Here is a 22,044-nt window from a genome sequence, read left to right as displayed (position 1 = left end):
TAACAAAGGAACAGAAAGCACTTTCTTATTGTCCATTTTTATTTACTAGTGTTTTCCAGAAAGGTAGACTTCAATAGCTAGTGAAATAAGTTTTTATGCAGCAATTTACCATACAACTACGCTCATAATTAAAATTTAATTCTGATTACTGTTAAGCATTGCATTATCAAAGGAATTTAAATGAATGGCACGTTCCTCAAGAAGACTGGCTGGAGGATAATAAGACTAGGACAGCTCAAATATAGACTGAGATATGAAACTTGCATCAAATTTTGTTTACCATATTTTCTTAAACAGTCTCAAAGAGTGCAGATGGTACTAATGCCATCAAAGAATGAGATGTTCTCTGAACCAGCAGGCCATATTCTTGGCACATAAAAGTTCAATTCAGTATATTATGTTCATGAAGACAAAATCAAAATGTTGGTTCTCCGGGCAGGAAATATGAAAGGGTTTACTTCATCTCTTCTGGATTTAGATCATCAGAAGTATTTTCTTAACCTTTGAATAGGATTTTCAATGAGTATGCAGAGTGCAAATCCGAGAATGTGCGCCAAAACTGTGTGACCGATGAAGAGGTAAAACTAGGAAGAGAAAAGAAGAGAAAACTAGAATGGTTCATCAATTTCAAATGATAAAATCACATATTTTGAAAAGACTCTCTCAGGAACTTAAGTGACTGTGTAATGTAACTCTTACATAAGCTTGAAATTTCCTCCGCGCTGTTCAAGCTCCGTCATTGTAATTTTGCCAGAAAAGTAGTGTAAAAAATGATATGCAAGTATCAAGGTGATGAAGGAGGAGCAGTCCTAAGAATATTCATAGTATAAGAAATGAAAAACAGAATTCTCCGGCCGTTCATGCCCCGCCGCCACTGCCAGTGAGAATGGAGAATTTTGCGCTTAGCCAAATCTCCGTTCACTGCAGCAGGATTGGAGAATCCCAGCTGCGGGCAAGGTCGGAGAATGCAGCCTGAGAAAACGGCAATTGAAGGGTACAAAACTGTCTTTCACCCAGGCATTCCACTGTGTTATAACACTGAAGATCATGTTCCCGATAATCCACAATTCCAGAACAAATTGCATCCAAAGTCACACCGGTTTTGCAAAGGGTTTTGGATCCCTCTCTCCCAACCTAAATCTCAATTCAGATTTATTCACATATCATCAAAAACAAAATGGTTATGAACCACCATAATCCAGCAACATTTTGACAATTTGAAGAGTTATTTTCTTTAATATTCCTTGATGTACTTAAGAGTGTTAACTTGGGTGGTTTGATTAATACAACTGAAAATGGGTTTATCACAAATTTCAAATTTCAAATTTCAATCACATTTCAAATCATAGAATCGACTCCACCATCTGTGAGTAAACTGATTTTAAATTCCTTAAAATAACTTCTTAAAGAAACATATTAAACTGTTTCCTGTTTAGATTGGGATACTACAGTTTCTTCATATCTTTAATAATAACATCCAAAACATACCTATTGATGTCTTTTTGCCTTTACATTTCAGCTTCAGTTTCTGGAGACTTCTTCAATGCTTGCAAATGAGCGCGATTAGTATAAATTCTCAATGATGATTCATTCATCTGGGGGCATGGCCAGTTTTGTGGCAGGTTCTAATCCTAGCACAATATTAAAATTAGGGGAAGGAACCATGGAAAGGCAAGTTGCACTGAGCGCAAGTTACATTGAAAAATTCCATGATTCCTTGTGCCAGTTAAGCTGATATTAGAGGGAATTATGTCAACAAAAAAAACAATTCCAGGTCAAAATGATCCAGATTTATCAGAAATTTATTATATATTCAGATGTACTTTTCTTTAATTCCTTAGAAATAAATATTTTTAAAAATCAAAAGAATGATCTTTGATCCAATTGATATTATTGTGGGACAAGACATGGTAAGTGTTCATTTATTTTACACTGATAGAGTGGATCAGAGGTAAACATAATGCTGTTCTTCCCAAAGTCCACAAACAACTACTCCGGTAGGCCCATCCTGTCAGCCTGTTCCTGCCGCACCGAACTCATTTCCTCCTATCTTGACTCCATTCTCTCTCCTCTTGTCCAGCCCCTTCCCGCTTACATCCGTGATTCCTCTCATGCCCTAAAATGAGGGGAAGGAATGGGCGGCATGGTGGCACAGTGGTTAGCACTGCTGCCTCACAGCTCCAGGGGCCTGGATTCAATTCCTGACCTGGGTCACTGTCTGTGTGGAGTTTGCACATTCTTCCCATGTCTGCGTGTGTTTCCTCCGGGTGCTTGGTTTCCTCCCACAGTCCAAAGATGTGCGGGATAGGTGGATTGGCCATGCTAAATGTCCCCTTAGTGTCAGGGGGACTCGCTAGGGTAAATGCATGGGATTATGGGGATAGTGTCCTGGGATGTGTAGGTTAGAGGGATTAGCGGGGTAAACGTGTGGGTTTGTGGAGGTAGGGCTTGGATGGGATTGTTGTCAGTGCAGACTTGATGGGCTGAATGGCCACCTTCTGCGCTGTAGGGATTCTATGTTTTATTATTCGGCAGGAACTGAAGAATGTAGACTGGGGGCAGATGTTTGAGGGCAAATCAACATCTGACATGTGGAAGGCTTTCAAGTGTAAGTTGATAGGGGTTCAGGACTGGCACATTCCTGTAAGGATGAAGGATAAGTATGGCAAGTTTTGGGAGCCTTGGATAAAGAGAGATATTGTGAGTCTGTCAAAAAGAAAAATGAAGCAGTTATCAAAGCTAGGAGCTGGGGACACACGAAGCAAGTGTGGAATACAAGGAAAGCAGAAAGAAACTTAAGCAAGGATTAAGGAGGGCTAAAAGGGGTCACGAAAAAGCATTGGCCAGCAGGATTAAGGAAAATCCCAAGGCTTTTTATACATATATAAAGAGCAAGAGGGTAGCCAGGGAGAGGGTTGGCCCACTCAAGGACAGTGAAGGGAATCTATGCATGGAGCGAGAGGAAATGGGTGAGGTATTAAACGAGTATTTTGCGTCAGTATTCACCAAAGAGAAGGACTTGGTGGACGATGACTCTGGAAAAGGGTCTGTAAATAGTTTGAGTCATGTTGAGATCAAAAAGGAGGAGGTATTGGGGCTCTTAAGAAACATTAAGGTAGACAAGTCCCCAGGGCATGATGGGATATACCCCAGAATACTGAGAGAGGCAAGGGGGAAAATTGCTGGGGCCTTGAGAGAAATCTTTGTATCCTCACTGGCTACAGGGGAGGTCATGATGTGGAGATGCCAGCGTTGGACTGGGGTAAACACAGTAAGAGTTTTAACAACACCAGGTTAAAGTCCAACAGGTTTATTTGGTAGCAAATGCCATTAGCTTTCGGAGCGCTGCTCCTTCGTCAAAAGCTATGAGGAGAGGTTGGAGAAACTTGGTTTGTTCTCACTGGATCGATGGAGGTTGAGGGGCAACCTGATAGAAATCTACAAGATTATGAGAGTCATGGACAGAATGGATAGCCAGAAGCTTTCTCCCAGGGTGGAAGAATCAATTACTAGGGGGCATAGGTTTAAGGTGTGAGGGGCAAGGTTTAAAGGAGATGTATGAGGTAGGTTTTTTACACAGAGGGTGGTGGGTGCCTGGAACTCACTACCAGGGGAGGTAATGGAAGCAGATACAATAGTGACTTTTAAGGGGCGTCTTGACAAATACATGAATAGGGTGGGAGTGGAGGGATATGGTCTCCGGAAGGGTAGGGGGTTTTAGTTGAGTTGGGCAGCATGGTCGGTGCAGGCTTGGAGGGCCGAAGAGCCTGTTCCTGTGCTGTAACTTTCTTTGTTCTTTGTCATCAACTTCAGGAAGCGTAAAGGAGAACATGCCCCTGTCTACATCAATAGGGATGAAGTAGAAAGGGTTGAGAGCTTCAGGTTTTTAGGTGTCCAAATCACCAACAACCTGTCCTGGTCCCCCACATGCTGACACCAACGCCTCTGCTTTCTCAGAAGACCAAGGAAATTTGGCATGTCAGATACGACTCTCACCAACTTTTACAGATGCACCATGGAAAGCATTCTTTCTGGGTTGTATCACAGCTTGATATGGCTCCTGCTCTGCCCAAGACCGCAAGGAACTACAAAAGGTCGTGAATGCAGCCCAATCCATCACGCAAACCAGCCTCCCATCCATTGACTCCGTCTACACTTCCCGCTGCCTCAGCAAAGCAGCCAGCATAACTAAGGACTCCACGCACCCCAGGCATTCTCTCTTCCACCTTCTTCCTTCGGGAAAGAGATACAAAAGCCTGAGGTCACATACCAACCGACTCAAGAACAGCTTCTTCCCTGCTGCTGTCAGACTTTTGAATGGACTTACCTTGCATTAAGTTGATCTTTCTCTACACCCTAGCTATGACAATAACACTACATTCTGCACTCTCTCGTTTCCTTCTCTATGAATGGTATGTTTTGTCTGTATAGCAGGCAAGAAACAATACTTTTCACTGTATGTTAATATATGTGACAATAATAAATCAAATCAAATCAATGTTCCAAAATGCTTTCCAGTCAATGAAGTACTTTTGAAATCTAGTCACTGTTTTAACCACAGCAACTAATTTAGGCATCGCAAGGGTCCACAAACAGCAAGTAGATATATCCATTTTTAATTAAATTGGTTAAAGGATAACTGTTGTCCAAGTAAACTGCCCTGCTGTTCTTCACATATTTCTGTGAGATCTTTGACCTCTAATGGGGCCTCAGATTAATGAAGGCAGCATTCAAGCACTCGCTCAGTACTGCACTGAAGTGTCAGTCCAGGTTATGTGTCCGAGTCTCTGGAATGGAGATGGAACCCAACTGCTTCTGATTCAGTGGCAAAAGTGCTACTACTAAGTCGGGACTGACATGTTTGGAATGGGATCAAGAACATGAACCTTGGTTAATTTTCTCCTTTGCAGCCCAGGGGTGCTGAGGCCAGTTGTAGTCTTACCGTTTTGAGAGATTAACTAACTTTGAATACACTAGGTGAATAAAACACGTAAACTTCTTTTTGTTTGGTTCACTGGGCAGTTACATGTATCTGAAAAACAGTTGAAAATTTGAAAATTGTCAGCTGTGATACCACCAAAATTTATTAGATACTTATAAGGGGTGGTATAGTGGAACAGTGGTTAGCACTGCTGCCTCACAGCGCCAGGGATCCAGGTTTGATTCCCGGCTTGGGTCGCTGTCTGTCCAGAGTCTGCACGTTCTCCACGTGTCTACGTGGGTTTCCTCTGGGTGCTCCGGTTTCCTCCCACAGTCTGAAAGATGTGCTGGTTATGTGCATTGACTCGAACAGGCGCCGGAGCGTGACAATTAGGGGAATTTCACAGTAACTTCATTGCAGTGTTAATGTAAGCCTTATTTGTGACTAATAAATAAATAATAAAATAAACTTTATTTAGGCTTGCACGTTTTTAAAATTCATTTATGGGTGTATAGGTGGTTGGGCCAACATATTTTGCCCATCCCTATCCTTCCATTTCTGAGGGCATTTGAGATGTAGGAAGGATGCTTCCGATAGTGGAGGTGTTCAGAACCAGGAGCATAGTCTAAGAATACAGGATAAAACCTTTTGGGACTGAGTTGAGGAGAAATTTCTTCATCCAGAGAGTGGTAAGTTTGTGGAATTCATTACCACAGAAAGCAGTTGAGGCCAAAACATTGACTATTCCAACACACTCTTTGGTGGTCTCTCATCTTCTACCCTACTTAAACTTGAGTTCACCCAAAAACCTGTTACCCAGACATTAAATTGCACAAATCTTAGTCACCCTCGTGCTCACTGATCTACACAGGCTCCCAGTCTAGTGATATCCCATTTTTAAAATTCTCACCCTTGTGTTCAAATCATTCCATCGTCTGTCCTCTCTCTCTCCCTATCTCTCTCTCTAAATTCTTTAGCCCTTAAAACCCTTTGAAATCTCTGTCCTCCTCAAATTATAGTGTTCCCTATTTTAATTGCTCCACTTTTTGTGATCATATTTTCAGCTGCCCCAAACCCAACCTCCGAAATTCTCTCCCTAAACTTCTTGGTCTCTCCCTCTTAAGGCACCTCTTAAATCTGGTTCTTTGGCCAAGATTTTGATCATCTGCTTTGATAATTCCTATTGTTGCTCGCTGCCAAATTTTATTTGGTAACGCTCCTGTGAAACAGCTGGAGATGTGTTAAAAGTGCTGTATAAATGTAAGTTGTTGTTATTGCTGTGGAAAATATTTGAACATGCCCAGTATTAAATCATGGGAGATATTAACATTTCTCACCATGTTAATGTCTGTGTAATGAAGGAGTGTCTCCTGTAGCCCATAATACACATCTATTACAGCAGGATGTATCAGGAAGCAAGCATAGCTGAGATTGGCTAGTGGGATCCATAACTTGCTGCATAGCAAACTTCGAACAAAACCTAAGGGGAAAATTGATAGAAAATTAAATTAAAATAGCAGTTGAGAATTTAGCCCAGGGTTCCAGTTGACATTAGGCCAATAAATATACATGCGCAAAATAAAAATCAACACGAACTTTAATCCCTTATTGAACAATCAATATACTGTCTTCCTAAATTGAAGATAAGCAGAATGATTGAAGATAAGATCCAAGTTAAACATTTCGGCATATTTGGCAAGATAAGGATCCCAAAACTTTTTTTTTGGTTTTTCCGCCTGAGAGTTTCTCCTCTCCTTTTCTGTTGCACTGACTCCTGTTGAGATACAATTCAACAACGCAGAGGGAGTGATTGTTGTCATTCCATTCTTCATGGAAATACCCATAACAAATGTCTACAAAATGTCATGGATCTGCCGAGTAATAGTAGGAACAAGAATTTAATAAAGAATGCGAAGGTATGATCTGTCCAGCAAAAGGTAAAAACCTGCATAGCGATAGCAGTAGCCAGCATTCAATGGAATGATGAGATGTAACCTTTTCCAGCAACAAGATTAGTAGGCAGCCAGGCAGAATTAGGCGTAAATTTCCCTATTATCAGGAAATAGCATACCTAGATGACTGAGAGATTAGTGACGGCATACAGATGCTGATTCTGAGAGTTAAGGAACGTGAGAGATGCAGACAGCCCAAATACACACAAAGGAGAATCAAAGTGGAATCATGGTATAATTGTCAACATCTGCAGAAGCAGGCAGGCTAGTTTACAACTCACAGCCAAGAGACATTGCAACATATAAGAGCCAACAGGCCATTTTAAAATCTCACAACCAGAGGCCATTTTAACATCTAAGAAGTCTTACAGTCAAGGTAGTGCTGAAACCTTCATAGAGCTGGTTTAAATATCTTTGCTGAACCAGGAGGAGACATTTCCCAGACTTGATTATCTGCCTTGTACGGTGTGGTAACTATAAGCTGGATTTGATTTATAGATTGATTTAATTTTGATGTTGTTTGGAAATGGGAAAGTCTTAAGGAGTTCAGGAATTGCAGATATTTTGTAGCAAGGGGTAATTTCTATATAAACTGTTGTGTGTGTTTAGTAATTTCTATATTTAATTGCCTTAGCGTATTATAGTCATATCTGTGTGTATTTTCCTTTTCTCTAATTTAGTAAATAGTCTTTACTAATTGTTACACAATGACTGGGCTAGTTATCCTCACTGGGGATTTCACATAATTCCTCACACTATTCCAAAGACAAAACCATTCACTCCACAAAATAGTGTTTCAATTTGAGTCATCCTCACAAATAACATCCACGTGGTTCATGACATGGCTCACTATTTTCCAGCGACTGTTATTGGTTGACAATCAGAAGCTGAAACTCTTTTTGATATTATTTCTTTCCTATCACTTCTCAGCTGATTTGTTTCCTTTTAACGTCATTATCTTGCCAGCACCAGGAATCCGAGGAGCAAGATGGAATGAGAGGGCCTGTTCCTTGGTATGACTCCAAACATCTAGCTCTTCATCCCTTCATTTCGATTAATTACCTAAAAATACTTCTGCTCTTCTGTAGGGATTTTAGGTAGTTGAAATCGACAGAACCTCCTTTAATATTGCAGCCACAGTCCCACTTTAAGAAAGGCAAGTACTCTCTGAATGGCAAAAATCTCCACAGTAACCAACATGTCCCACCTCACCAGTACCCTCGTGAAATAATTAAGAATCCAACCATCCAAAATAGAAGATACTTGCTTTGGAAATGTTGTGCCTCAAATTTATTTTTGAGAGATTTTACCTCAAGTTCCAGGTATCTTCTCCAAACATTGAGAAGAGAGTCCTACTTTATCTTCTGCCTGTCTAGTGGGAAATAACCACTGATCTCCTGTCCCAATCGAATTGCAGGATAAAAGGACACCCAGCCAAAGCGGATGGAGTCTTTCATTATTTAATCAGATTAGTATTCGATGATAGCATGCAATCTTAAGCACAGGCTTGCTCCACCGGACCCAGCAAGAACTTTGGATCACCTCCCTTCTCCCATGGCCACAATCTCCTCCTGTGCCCACTCCAGATTACTTATTTTCGTGCCAGGGACTGCTCGTTCTGCTTCCAGTTATAGTATCCTTCCACCAAACAGCTGCTTAGCTGCTTTCCACTAGCTTTCTGTTCATTTGGTTGGGATATTGAACATTGACCCATCAATGTGGCCCAACCATTGACCAAGTCTTCTGCTGCTTTTCCCGGACTGGCCAACCAACCCTTAACTTCTCTTTGTATAATGTATGTACACTAGCTTCCAGCTTTTTCCCAAATAGTTGCATGGCTTATCCCTGGCCTCCTTTCAATTCTTAAAAATATTAAAGGTTACCAAAGGTTGATGCGTCCAATTGCAGGTTAACCATTCCCTCAGCTGCACATAATTCTGTTTTGCCATCAGATGCAGCATGATATTAATGTTATGTCACTATGGATTTCTATTGGCACAATTGTCAACCCAATCTTGCATATTTAAAATATATACTATTTAAAATATATACTACATTCAAATCCTCACCACATGTCCTGACTCGATCCATTTAATACTCATCTTTTCATTATTCTAGAACTCTATAACATATAGTCATAGAGAAATACAGCACAGAAACAGGCTCTTCGGTCCAACCATGGTGCCTGTGTTTGGCCCATATCCCTCTAATCTTTTCCCAACAATTTACTTATCCAAATGCTTTTTAAATGTTATTATTGTACCTGCCTCAACCACTTTCTCTGGCAGCTCACTCCATATTCCCCCCACCCTCTGCGTGAAGAAGTTGCCTCTCAGATCCCTTTTAAATCTTTCCCTTCTCACCTTAAACCTATGTCCTCTAGTTTTCAATTCCCCTACCCTGGGAAAAGGACTATGTGTGCTCATCCTATCCATGCCCCTCATGATTTAATGTTCCACGCATGAAAAAAAATGTAACAATACGCTGTGTGCAATGTGGAAAGAAACAGCTGGAAAGGCCAAAGACACTGTTTTAAAATTGCTGCAGTAGTCACCTGACTGGAAAATTGGCCAGGTTTCTAGAAACATCTAAAATTGGATTACCAAAGGGTGTACCTGGGCAGTTCCCCTGATGAATTTACCATTGTCTAATCTCTCAGCACAAAGGACAATAGACCATCAGACTTCCTGACTCTAAAAACTACCAGGAATAAAGAAGGACTAATAAATCTCATCACAAAAGGTGCTAAGGATGCATATCTGTTTCAACGGCATCTTGATAGCTTTGGCAATGAGAAATTGAAACTTCTTCTTTAAAGTAGATTGCATTCTATTGTGTGCCAATAGCTAGCTGTCATGTGTTTGAAACTCCACTTATGAGAAGCTTTGATGGTAAGCTTGTCTGTTTGTTACAGCAAAAGCTGCCTGCAGAATGCAACAGTAACATTAAGAAGACAACTGCAAAATGTACATCACCTCTGTCTCTCCCTGTTATCCTTAAGTTTGGAACCCTATCTCTGTTACATTTTGGAATTCATCACAGAGACTTTTAATCAAAAAAAATTGCAGGTGCCTTAGCATCCACGTTGAAAAAGACAGGTCAGAGTTCAAAAGAGATTGTCTTCAGAAAACAAACAATTTCCATCAGCCTCAACACCACTGGAATTTCAAGACTACCAAAGGGACGTTGGAACTGTGTGAGAAACATCTGAAACAGCAGGAAACATCTGAAATAGTTGAACCATCATGGAAAGACTGTGTAAGCCCCCAGAATACAAAACTTGTTCAAGTTTCCAATTCCATCCGAGAATCAATCTCCTTGCTATTCATCCAGAAGAGGCTGTGCAGTTTCATGAGAACTTATTGTCCCTATTTTTTTTAAAAACCCTTCACTCCAACTAAAGTATCAATTCAACCCAGAAGACAACAGGCCTACATCGATCAAAAACTGGGCTACAAAGCTTTAACTTAATCTGTATCTAATTTTTGCGTATGTGATAACATGAGTGATGTGAGCAATCAAGACTTTGTGTTCAAACGTCCAGAGCAAGAATGTGATAATAAATAACCTTCTTTAGATTTAAAAATCACCAGAAATCCTACTACTGGAATTGATAAACAAACATTGCACACTCAGTTACAGACTGGAAGGGGCCACACAAATCCTGTCACAACACTTTCCACTAAACTGAAGTCTGTGCAAAGTTTGAATACGGTTTTTTTTTACCTGGGGAGACTTAAGATGCACAAGATACAAGAAGAAAATGCTGTTTGATAAACACTTCCCTCTCTCTCTTGTGGATCTTTGTTTATTTTACAATGGCTATTGCACACCTAAGTTTTCCTTCTGTGCCCAAATTTCAAGTGTGCCAGCCTACACATTCTTCCTCTCCCTTCAATCCTCACCAAGGACTTCAACTTAATTCTTTTGCAGTATTTCAGAGTGGCTCAACTTTCTTCCTTCAGTCTTCTCCTTCCTTAACAAGTTACAGGCTTTTAAAACCTTGACATCCTTATTTCTCAGATTGCTGCATTTTCAACTAGTCTTTTCAGCTTTGATGTTGTCCCAGACTTGGAGCCTTGGCTGTTCACCTTGATTTTGCAAGAAAATAATCGTTACTGTAGTTTGATATTTGAAAATGTGGCTTGCTTTTTTGTTAAGTTAGAGTTTCAATTAAATAATAGTTCTCATAATCTTGGGATTGTTGCAGAGAACTGCGTCTGTAGTACGCATGTTCCTGCAGGGGACGACTGCAATTCCCCACCCACAGTACGTAAATCCCAATTATACATGTCCTAGTGATTTAGAAAAAATGTGACTGAATGTTCCTTGCTCAGGGATGAACTTCACCCCACCATTTTCTTTTAGCATTTGCATTATAAAGCTAGTTCTTTGAGTGCATCCAGCTTCCTTTCTTTAACACCACAAAGGGTCCTGAACAAAATTTGACCTTAAAACCTCCAAACATGCTGCAGGCATTCAATAGGTGTTCACAAATACATGGAGTGTTTCAAGTATTGCCTAGATTCTAGCACTTATCTGAGCATGACAGGTACCACACTGGTTCTCAAAACTCTGCATTATTTCAATAATGTAAAATGGTTTGCTTTTAAAGGTCATTTGACGAGAACACTCCTTACTGATGCGGGTTTGTTGTTCACAATGCATTAAAGTCATACTTTTTGAGAAAACTATGAATGTCACAGCTTTAAATAAAATTAATGTACTTCAAAACTATCCTATAACCTTTCATTGGCCTGTTGATGGCTGTCAGTGCTTAGTACATGACTGATAGTAAGAGCTCCCCTACAGTGAAGAATTGCATTGCTGCCACAGTTTCAACCTCCATCTGCTGGTTGCAGATTGACTTCAGATTCTGATGTAAACTGTCCAACCTGAGCCTCCCATCCATTGACTCTGTCTACACTTCCCGCTGCTTCGGCAAAGCAGCCAGCATAATTAAGGACCCCACGCACTCCGGTCATTCTCTCTTCCACCTCCTTCAGTCGGGAAAAAGATACAAAAGTCTGAGGTCACGTACCAACCTACTCAAGAACAGTTTCTTCCCCGCTGCCATCAGACTTTTAAATGGACCTACCTCGCATTAAGTTGATCTTTCCCTGCACCCTAGCTATTAATTTAACACTACATTCTGCACTCTCTTGTTTCCTTCTCTATGAACAGAATGCTTTTTCGTATAACACGCAAGAAACAATACTTTTCACTGTACGCTAATACATGTGACAATAATAAATCAAATCAAATCAAATAACAGGCTTTTTGAAATGTCATTTTAAGACATTTTGATGCCTTTCTGAATGCTATTTCAGGATTATAACTTAAGTCAAAATGAAACAGGCTCTATCGGTTCAGTTACTAATTTTTCTACTTAGTATGAACACAATCCATGTAGGTCAAAAGGTTTAATTCTTGGCATTTATAGATCTCAGTCAAGAGTTAAAGGTAGTGAGATTGATAAGACTGGTCCTTTTTACCTCATGTCATGATATAACCTAAGACTTCAGCTAGATGTCCTGGCTGAGGATCACTCCTTGTTGTCAGCAATCACAAGAGGAAATCTGAATGCATCAGCGGAAAATCTAGTTTAAGTTTTTAACAAGTGAAAATTTTCGAAGAGCTGTCTACTTTTCCCAATAATAGTACTGTACCTGCATATCCTTCTTCACATGCAAATATGATCCAGCCAACAGCAGCAGCCCATGCGGTTCTGTGCAATGCCTGATACAGCGCAGGAAGTACAGAGTAGTACTCAATTGAGACATCTAGTGCATACCCCAGTGCTATCACTGCAGCCATGGTGCTCAGAGAACACAGCCAACCAGTAAGAACCTGAGTCTAGAAAAGAAAGAACATTGGTGTTGTTGCAGCAACATCAATCTGCATTTGATACAAAAGAATGTTCAGTGCAACTTTGAAATCAGAATATTTATGAGAATATTAGAATCATAGAATCATAGAAACCCTACAGCGCAGAAGGAGGCCATTCGGCCCATCGAGTCTGCACCGACCACAATCCCACCCAGGCCCCACCCCCACATATTTACCCACTAATCCCTCTAACCTACGCATCTCAGGACTCTAAGGGGCAATTTTTTTTTTTTAACCTGGCCAATCAACCTAACCCACACATCTTTGGACTGTGGGAGGAAACCGGAGCACCCGGAGGAAACCCACGCAGACACGAGGAGAATGTGCAAACTCCACACAGACAGTGACCCGAGCCGGGAATCGAACCCGGGACCCTGGAGCTGTGAAGCAGCAGTGCTAACCACTGTGCTACCGTGGTTAGGACAGGTGCTGAAGGCTTGGTCAGAAGGAAGGGCGGGAAAATGTTGCAGACCACAGAGAGTCAAAGGCATGGAACAATTTATAATTGAGCCATGTTACAAATTAGGACTTTAGTTCCATCCATTTTGGGATGGAAGCATCATAGGTCAGAAAGAGCATGGATAATTGCGAAAGTAAGTGATGCATTGAACTGTATGGAGTTACAGTGACAATTAGGATTCTAAATGGATCCTATTGTGAGCTTGTATTCCAATTTTTCTTTCAGTGAAATGAGTTGGTGAAAAACTATGATCTCGCATATAAAAAGATGAAAATCAACCCCTAAGAATTTGTCAGCAACTAGCACTAAATTCTGTGATAAATATAGTCATCTACCTATTCTCTCCCTTCTTGAGAAGAGATGTTGGGCCGTAACTTCCTCGGCGTGGCAATCAGCAGCAGATTGTTACTCCGTACAGACTTAGCAATGCTTAAAACGTATAGCCCCTGTTTCGCCCGATCTTCCTGATTCAGGCCTGGTAAAAGTCAAGCAGCATATTCCCAGCTCCAGCGACAAAGCGTTAAAGGAACAAAGCGAAGAAGGACATGGCCCCTTTTTAAGGCACTATCTGCTGTAAAGCAAGTGAGTTTAAAAGTCCCATTGAAAGGGAGAAGGTAAGTTTCTACGGTAAGTGAACAAGGTGGGGGGGGGGGTGGTGGGGATGGAGTATCGGACATCAGCTTTGGAGGGAGTCAGACATTGGGGGGTGGGAGTCACACACCGGTGGGTGGGTAGGGGGGAGAATTGGACATTGGGAGAGGAAGTTGGACATTGGGGTGGGAGGAGACAGACATCAGGGGAGGGGGGGGGGGTGATACCTCCCCCTTGCCTCTGACCTCGCAGAGGGCCCTCAATAGCCCCTGTCCCCACTAGCGGGGTAAGGAAACCTGTTGCCCATTAGTGGAGAGCAGTCGTAAACCCTGCTGGAGGGAACCATTCCCAGTGGTGGGGAGGTGGGAGTCGCTAGTGGGTCTGGAGAATACCGTTCCAGGTCTGCTAATCATATGGAAATTGTAATTTCCATGTGATAATCAGCTCCGCGCTGATTTCTGGGGCAGAGCTGATTGCACTAAAGAAAAGCACTTGGGAGACTAAATAAACCTCATTAGTTTCTCCCAGCCTGCTGCACTGCTCAAGCCATCATCAAAATGAATGGCAGAGCAGTCTCAAAGGGCCAAATGGCCTTTTCCTGCTCCTATTTTCTATGTTTCCATGTGAGAGAGATTGAAGTGATTAACCTCTCCAGTGACAACCTTTATTTTTGCAAGTGTTCCATCAATATAGTTTGAACTAGTGATTTGGTATTCATTGCCTGTATGACTTTTTCTGCAAAATGGTGATAATCAGGCAGCAAACGTATTGCTTGCAGTAAGTGTCAACATTTGTCACAGGATGTCATAACACACAGTTACTGTAGTGCAAAGGGTCAACTCTAATGATAGCTACTGAGCATGTACATACTGATCTGTGTCAATCAATGAGTGAAGATGTGTGCAGTGCAGCTCAGAGTGCAACTGTGGCTAGGTCCTCTTGTGATAACCTTTCAAATAGTTAGTGATATAAATAAAGGAGTTCTGAGCAAAAGAATATTGCCTCAAACTAAGAACCCATTGAATCCAAAACCAAACCTTCAGTAAGAGTTATTGGACTTCATTACAGTAAATGATGGGAAGGGTGTTGGGAACACGTATATCGGTCAACTTCAAGTCATCTGCACACAGAGAACATTCATAATTCTTCACAAACAGATACACTTAGGACAAGTTTTGCCACCACACAAACACAACATAAAAGTCTACTGTTGATTTTTTCACCTCATCAATTGTCTTAAAATAAGTACCTTCGTTGTCAGCAAAGGTGTTTTTCTCTGATGCATTAAAATGCCCAGCATAATTCCAATTAAAAATGGACCATAACGGCAATAAGGCTTTGTATAATATTGTATGTTGTACATCCCATGTGTAAACAGTCTGAAGACAAACATAAAAATGTTTAGTGACAGAAAATAAATGGATATTAAAATAATGTTATCTAATAAATTCATAGTGAGAAGGTCTGGCCTCGCATTGTTCAAAATCCCAAACATTATCATATGTGAGTGACCTAACAGTCAGTCTTGAGTCCTCATGTCACGCTATTATAATTCAGTTTGAAGTAGTTTTCATGATTAACCCATTCCATAACATTCCCTTTCTTATCTACCCTGTGAAGTCATCTCTCAGCATCTCCTTTCAAGACTAAATAGCCCAGGTTTTTCCAGCCATTCGTCATATCGCAGGCTCATGACACTAGGAATTGGTCTCATAGATATCCTCTGAATAACATCCAAGGCTTAATTCAGGGTAATCACTATGGCAATTCCAAGCCTTCCATTCTAAGCATGACTTCCTCCAATGTGTACTCTGCTGTTTTGACTATACATTTATTTACATTGCTGATTCCTGCTCTGCAATGTATGTGCTCATTGAGCTTTGTTTCGACTGAAACCGTTAGGTATTGTTCAAGTTCATCTTTAGCTATTTTTAATTTGAGTATATGTAGCCCATGGGCAGACGGTGGCTGCCCAGCTTAGTGGAGGGAAAGAAGTCTCACCTCAGAGTTCCAGAAGTGCCACCAGGGGCAATGGCCATTGAATGGAAAACAAGCAGCTTCCATATTCAAAGTGCCGAGTGCCCAGGATGAAGGTAAGTACGGTATAGAAGGGGAAAGAGCGCCTGGGAGGTGGTGGGGGAGGGTGGAGGTTTGATTGGTGTGGGGGGTGTCCCAGTCAGAAAAAGGAGCCAGCAAGGGGTGCCCCTACTTCCTGCCTGTCTGAGGCCCATGCAGCCTAACTTGTCCCTGCCCTCCTCACAGCTGCCTCAGAATTGCAGCCAGCTAGAAGCAAGTGACCAATGGACCTCAACCAGGATGAGAGCAGGCGAGCTGACCTAGGCCTTACCTGATCCCCCCCCACCCACACCACCCCCAACATTTCCTACAGGTCAAGAGCAGGAAAGACACCCAGTGAGTTTTATGCGCCCTAACCCCCACCTGTAAAGCAGTTGGTGGGTGCCAGTAAAATTTATTTCTTCCTTTTTACAGTACTTCATACTTAACCCTAACTTTAGTCTAATTCTTTTCATTTTTTCCAAGCTATCTGCTCAGTCTCAACTTTCCTTCTTAGTTATTTTTCAGTTGTGAATTTGACCAGTTTACATTAAGATTCTGAATTGCAGTTGTGAACATAAAATAAATTAAAAAGCAACATCATTCACTAAGAAGTCCACTCAGCAATTTTCCTCACCTCAACATAACTCTTTCCATGCGTATAAATATAACTCAGAACAAATCTTCAAAGCATTGAAGATATTTTCTGAATCTCTAAGAAATGGGGCAGGACTCTACCCAACTTCTATCCCCGTACCCCGAGTACATAAAAGTTTATTTATTAGTCACAAGTAAGGCTTACATTAAGACTGCAATGAAGTTACTGTGAAATTTCCCGAGTCACCACACTCTGGCGCCTGTTTGGGTCAATGCACCCAACCAGCACGTCTTTCAGACTGTGGGAGGAAACTGGAGCACCCGGAGGAAATCCACGCAGGACGTGGGGAGAACGTGCAAACTCCACACAGACAGTGACCCAAGCCAGGAATCGAACCCGAGTCCCTGGCGCTGTGAGGCAGCAGTACTAACCACTGTGCCACCGTGCCACCCATACCCCAAATATCCTCCTGATCTGCAGGCCTCCTGATCTGCCACATTCCTCCAGAGGGCTGACCTCATCCCTACATTAAGTGGCCATCAACTCTGCGAATTGCCAGCCCTTCCTCAACCTGCTTGCAGGAAAATGGCCTGGAGCAGGATGGAGTGGGGAACTGGCCAATGGCTCAAAATTCCACACCTGCCCACATCAGTGCCCATCCCCACAGGAGCTGAAAAAATCAGCCCATGGTTTAATTAAACTATGCAATTAAACACTCTGGGGTATAAGACATATCTTAGATTTCTTCATAATGTTTACTTCTGCCCATGTTGACTACAACCAGAAATTATTGACTGGAAGTTATTGGTGATGCTGTCAGCAGATGATGTTTCATGGACTTGTATGGCATGCATCTGTCTGCTACTTAGTTGGAGACGTGAGCCCGGAGTTTCTCAGACCCTCTCCCAATTCTTTGGAGGAGCAGTGAGAATCCTATTTATGCATGTAAATAGCATCCCCACCACATTTCCAGTGATGTTTTAACAGCGGAGGGTGAGCAGCTCCGAGGAGTCTTTGCACCAGGGCTAAAACTTCTGTTTAAAATAGCAAATGGAGCAATGTCATAGAAGCACATCAAGCATTTATCTAATAATATCTGTGTGGTGGACCTCAGTTGTGCCTTTGTCCTATATGGACCACCGTTGTGTGTGTTTGTCATACCTGGACACATCCCCTTCCAGTTTGGTTCCTCCCCTCAGCACCTAGTATAAAGGTGGCTGTCTCCTCCCCCTTGTTCAGTCCAGGTCGGTTAATTGTTGGGATCTGCTCCTGATTCTGTTGTGAATAAAAGCCTACACTTATATTGGCATATCGGTAGTCTTTCGCCTTATTGATAGTGCATCAATTTTATTCACAACAGTTACTAGTATGGAGCAGTTTCTAAAACCCGACAAGTTAGCTTTAGACCCTCAAGAGGTTGGAGCCTCTGATAAATTTGATCATTGGTTGGACTGCTTCGAAGCATTCGTCGACACCGCTACGGCCATCGACACCGACGCTGCTAAACTCCACGTGCTCCGCGCCCGGGTAAGCGAAACGGTCTATGGAATCTTCCGGGACGCTGCTACTTATGCGGACGCTATCGAACTCCTAAAAGGGCAGTTCCGAAAGAGCCCTAACGTGGTTTACGCCAGACACCTCCTAACTACCCGCAAACAGCAGCCAGGAGAATCGTGCGCCCAATTTCTGCGCGCCCTGCGAGTCCTCGCCCGAGCATGCGACTGTAAGGCTGTTTCAGCAGCTCAGAACACGGAGGATCTGATCCGCGACGCCTACGTTGCGGGCATTGAGTCTACATACATCCAGCAGCGTCTGCTGGAACAAGATGACCTAGACCTCCGGAAAACGGCCACGATGGCTGAAACGTTAGAAGCAGCCTCCCATAATCTCGGGTCTTACCTTGGATCCCGTTCCACCGACGGCTCCACTGCGACGGCTGCTCCAGCAGGGCCCAAATGTTACTTTTGTGGCCTCCCTAAGCACCCTCGGCGTCACTGCCCGGCAAAGGACGCGATTTGCTCCGGATGCGGTAAGCTAGGCCACTTTGTTAAAGTCTGCAGAGCAAAGCCGCTTCTGAAGACTCGTGGAGCCATGTGTGCTCCGAGGGCGCGGCCATCTTTGATGCAGGCGGCGGCTGCGCGCGAATCGCCATCTTGGATGCGGTCACCGGAAGTGCGGGAATCGCCATCTTTGATGCGGTCACCGGAAGTGCGGGAGTCGCCATCTTTGAGACTGGCATCAAGGCAAGCTGAGCAGGAAGCTTCATCCGTGACGTGATCAGACGGCGACGAAGATGGATTCTTCTTTAATTCAACAGTGGCATCGATTTGCCTGGACCAGTCGCAGCCACATCAACTCTCCAAGTCCATAATGGAGATCAAGGTAAATGGTTATGCAGAAAACTGCCTGTTTGACTGTGGGAGCACGGAAAGTTTTATACACCCTCGCACAGTGCGTCAATATGCCCTTCCCGTGCGACCCTGGAGCCAGACCATCTCCATGGCCTCGAATTCTCACTCAGTGGAGGTCCTCGGGTGCTGCTTGGTGACGCTGACGGTACAGGGCACAGTCTACGAGCGTTTTCGGCTCCTCGTGCTGCCGCGACTCTGCGCAGCTGTACTGCTGGGGTTAGATTTCCTCAGCCATCATAGAAGCGTCATCCTGCAGTACGATGGCCCTTATCCCCCGCTCTCCGTCTGCCAGGCGCCGTCACGGCAGCGCCCCTCGCGCACCACCTGCAGTCTCTCGACCCTCAAGATCACCCCCCCCCCGTTATTTGATAACCTCACCCCGGATTGTAGGCCTATAGCCACCAAGAGTAGGCGCTATAGTGCGGATGACCGGGCCTTCATTCGGTCCGAGGTACAACGTTTGCTCCAGGAAGGGATTATCCAGGCCAGCACCAGCCCCTGGAGGGCGCAAGTGGTCGTAGTTAAATCGGGGGAGAAACACCGCATGGTGATTGACTACAGCCAGACCATAAACAGGTATACCCAACTAGATGCATATCCTCTTCCCCGTATCGCGGACATAGTCAACCACATCGCGCACTATAGGGTTTTTTCAACGATCGATTTGAAATCGGCTTACCACCAGCTCCCTATCCGCTCGGAGGATCGCCCATACACTGCCTTTGAGGCGGATGGCCGCCTCTACCAGTTCCTCCGAGTCCCCTTTGGTGTCACCAATGGGGTCTCAGTCTTCCAACGGGCCATGGATCAAATGGTGGACCAGCACGGACTACGGGCCACTTTCCCGTATCTGGATAACGTCACCATCTGCGGCCATGACCTGCAGGACCATGATGCCAACCTACAAAAATTCCTTCGTACGGCCACTCTCCTGAACCTCACATACAATGAGGCGAAGTGTGTTTTCCGGACACGCCGCCTCGCCATCCTTGGGTACGTGATAGAAAATGGTGTCCTTGGCCCCGACCCAGCCCGTATGCGTCCCCTTATGCAGCTTCCCCTCCCTACTACCCTCAAAGCACTGAGGAGATGCCTGGGCTTCTTCTCTTATTATGCCCAGTGGGTTCCCCGTTACGCAGATAAAGCCCGTCCGCTCCTAAAATCGACCTCTTTTCCCCTGGCAGAGGAGGCCTGTCGGGCCTTCGGTGACATCAAAGCGGACATCGCGAAGGCCGCGATGCACGCTGTGGACGAATCCATCCCATTCCAAGTGGAAAGTGATGCGTCTGACTTTGCCCTAGCTGCCACCCTTAACCAGAGGGGCCGTCCGGTGGCCTTCTTTTCCCGGACCTTACAAGGCCCTGAGATTCGACACTCCTCGGTCGAGAAGGAGGCCCAGGCCATCGTGGAAGCCGTCCGGCACTGGCGCCATTATCTCGCGGGCCAACGATTCACCTTAATTACGGACCAGCGGTCAGTTGCCTTCCTGTTTAACACCAGGCAAAAGGGCAAGATTAAGAATGACAAGATCTTGCGGTGGAGGATTGAGCTCTCCACCTACAGATATGACATCATGTACCGGCCTGGGAAGCTCAATGAGCCCCCAGACGCCCTCTCCCGTGGATCATGTGCCAGTGCCCAACTAGACCAGCTACAGTCCCTCCATAACGACCTCTGTCACCCGGGTGTCACCAGATTATTCCATTTTGTCAAGTCCCGTAACCTGCCCTTCTCCCTTGAGGAAGTCCGGACGATTACCAGGCAATGCAGGGTCTGCGCTGAGTGCAAACCGCAGTTCTACCGGCCAGGTAGGGCGCACCTTGTAAAGGCCACTCGCGCGTTCGAGCGCCTTAGCGTTGATTTTAAAGGCCCCCTCCCCTCCTCTAACCGCAATGTTTATTTCCTGAATATCATTGACGAATACTCACGTTTCCCTTTTGCCTTCCCCTGCTCGGACATGACCACGGCTACAGTGATTCGGACCCTGAACAAGCTCTTCACCCTGTTCGGCTTCCCAGCCTATATTCATAGCGACCGTGGGTCCTCTTTCATGAGTGACGAGCTGAGGCAGTACCTGCTCACCAAAGGCGTTGCCTCCAGCCGCACCACTAGCTATAACCCCAGGGGCAATGGTCAAGTAGAGCGGGAGAACGCAACCGTCTGGAAGGCCGTTCTATTAGCGTTACGGTCTAGGGGCCTTCCAGTCAGCCGTTGGCAAGACGTCCTTCCGGACGCATTACATTCCATTAGGTCACTCTTGTGCACAGTGAACAATACGACCCCTCATGAGCGGATGTTTTCATTTCCCAGGAAGTCCTCCTCGGGTACTTCGCTCCCGGATTGGCTGATGTCCCCGGGACCCGTCCTGCTTCAGAAGCATGTCCGGACCCATAAGGCAGATCCCTTGGTCGAGGAGGTCCAACTGCTCCATGCTAATCCCCAATATGCTTATGTAGCGTACCCTGATGGGCGGGAGGACACGGTTTCTGTCCGTGACTTGGCACCCGCGGGTGCCCCGGAGGTCACCACGTCCTTCCGCCCCACGGTCCCTGGTGTCGTCCATTCGGAGACTGCTACGCCACTTCCTCCCTCAGTCCCTGTCCCCAATGTAGTGCGCCCAGAGCCTGTTGCAGCCCCCCACCCCCCAGCTCCGGTTCCCACTGTTCCCCATACGCCACCAGGGCCACAGCCCATTCCTCTCGCCCCTATGTACAGCTCGCTTGAGTCGCCGGAGCCGTCGCCACGCAGTACCCGACGACTGGACGGGACGACGGATCGGTCCGCTTCACACCACCCAGCGCCTTCTCTCGACGCTCACTGTACGGAGCCTGGGCCGACATCGCTCCCTGCTCGGACGACTCTGCGACCTGCACTACGACGATCGCGACGACGGATCAAACCACCGGTTCGTCTGGACTTGTGATATTGTTTCCGCTTCACCCCCGTGTTGTTTTTTTAAAAGGAAGGGGTGAATGTGGTGGACCTCAGTTGTGCCTTTGTCCTATATGGACCACCGTTGTGTGTGTTTGTCATACCTGGACACATCCCCTTCCAGTTTGGTTCCTCCCCTCAGCACCTAGTATAAAGGTGGCTGTCTCCTCCCCCTTGTTCAGTCCAGGTCGGTTAATTGTTGGGATCTGCTCCTGATTCTGTTGTGAATAAAAGCC

The 22,044-nt window shown here is 44.5% G+C and overlaps 1 protein-coding gene across 1 annotated transcript in view; it reads right to left on the bottom strand.

Moving 5' to 3' along the window:
* Nucleotides 1-482: 482 nt before the first annotated feature.
* The window catches only part of oacyl (O-acyltransferase like), a 69,859-nt gene continuing 48,297 nt past the window's right edge, over nt 483-22,044 (bottom strand). The window contains exons 10-13 of the mRNA XM_078225059.1: nt 15,063-15,192; nt 12,543-12,729; nt 6,259-6,401; nt 483-584 (exon numbers count right to left, since the gene is read on the bottom strand). Of these exons, the coding sequence (XP_078081185.1) occupies nt 483-584; nt 6,259-6,401; nt 12,543-12,729; nt 15,063-15,192 (562 nt within the window). The remainder of the gene's footprint in view (nt 585-6,258; nt 6,402-12,542; nt 12,730-15,062; nt 15,193-22,044) is intronic.

The sequence above is a fragment of the Mustelus asterias genome, chromosome 1 (assembly GCF_964213995.1).
Source record: "Mustelus asterias chromosome 1, sMusAst1.hap1.1, whole genome shotgun sequence".
Taxonomy (NCBI): Eukaryota; Metazoa; Chordata; class Chondrichthyes; order Carcharhiniformes; family Triakidae; genus Mustelus; species Mustelus asterias.
The sequence above is the reverse complement of the archived record's forward strand: the minus strand, read 5'-3'. Positions and strand labels throughout refer to the sequence as shown.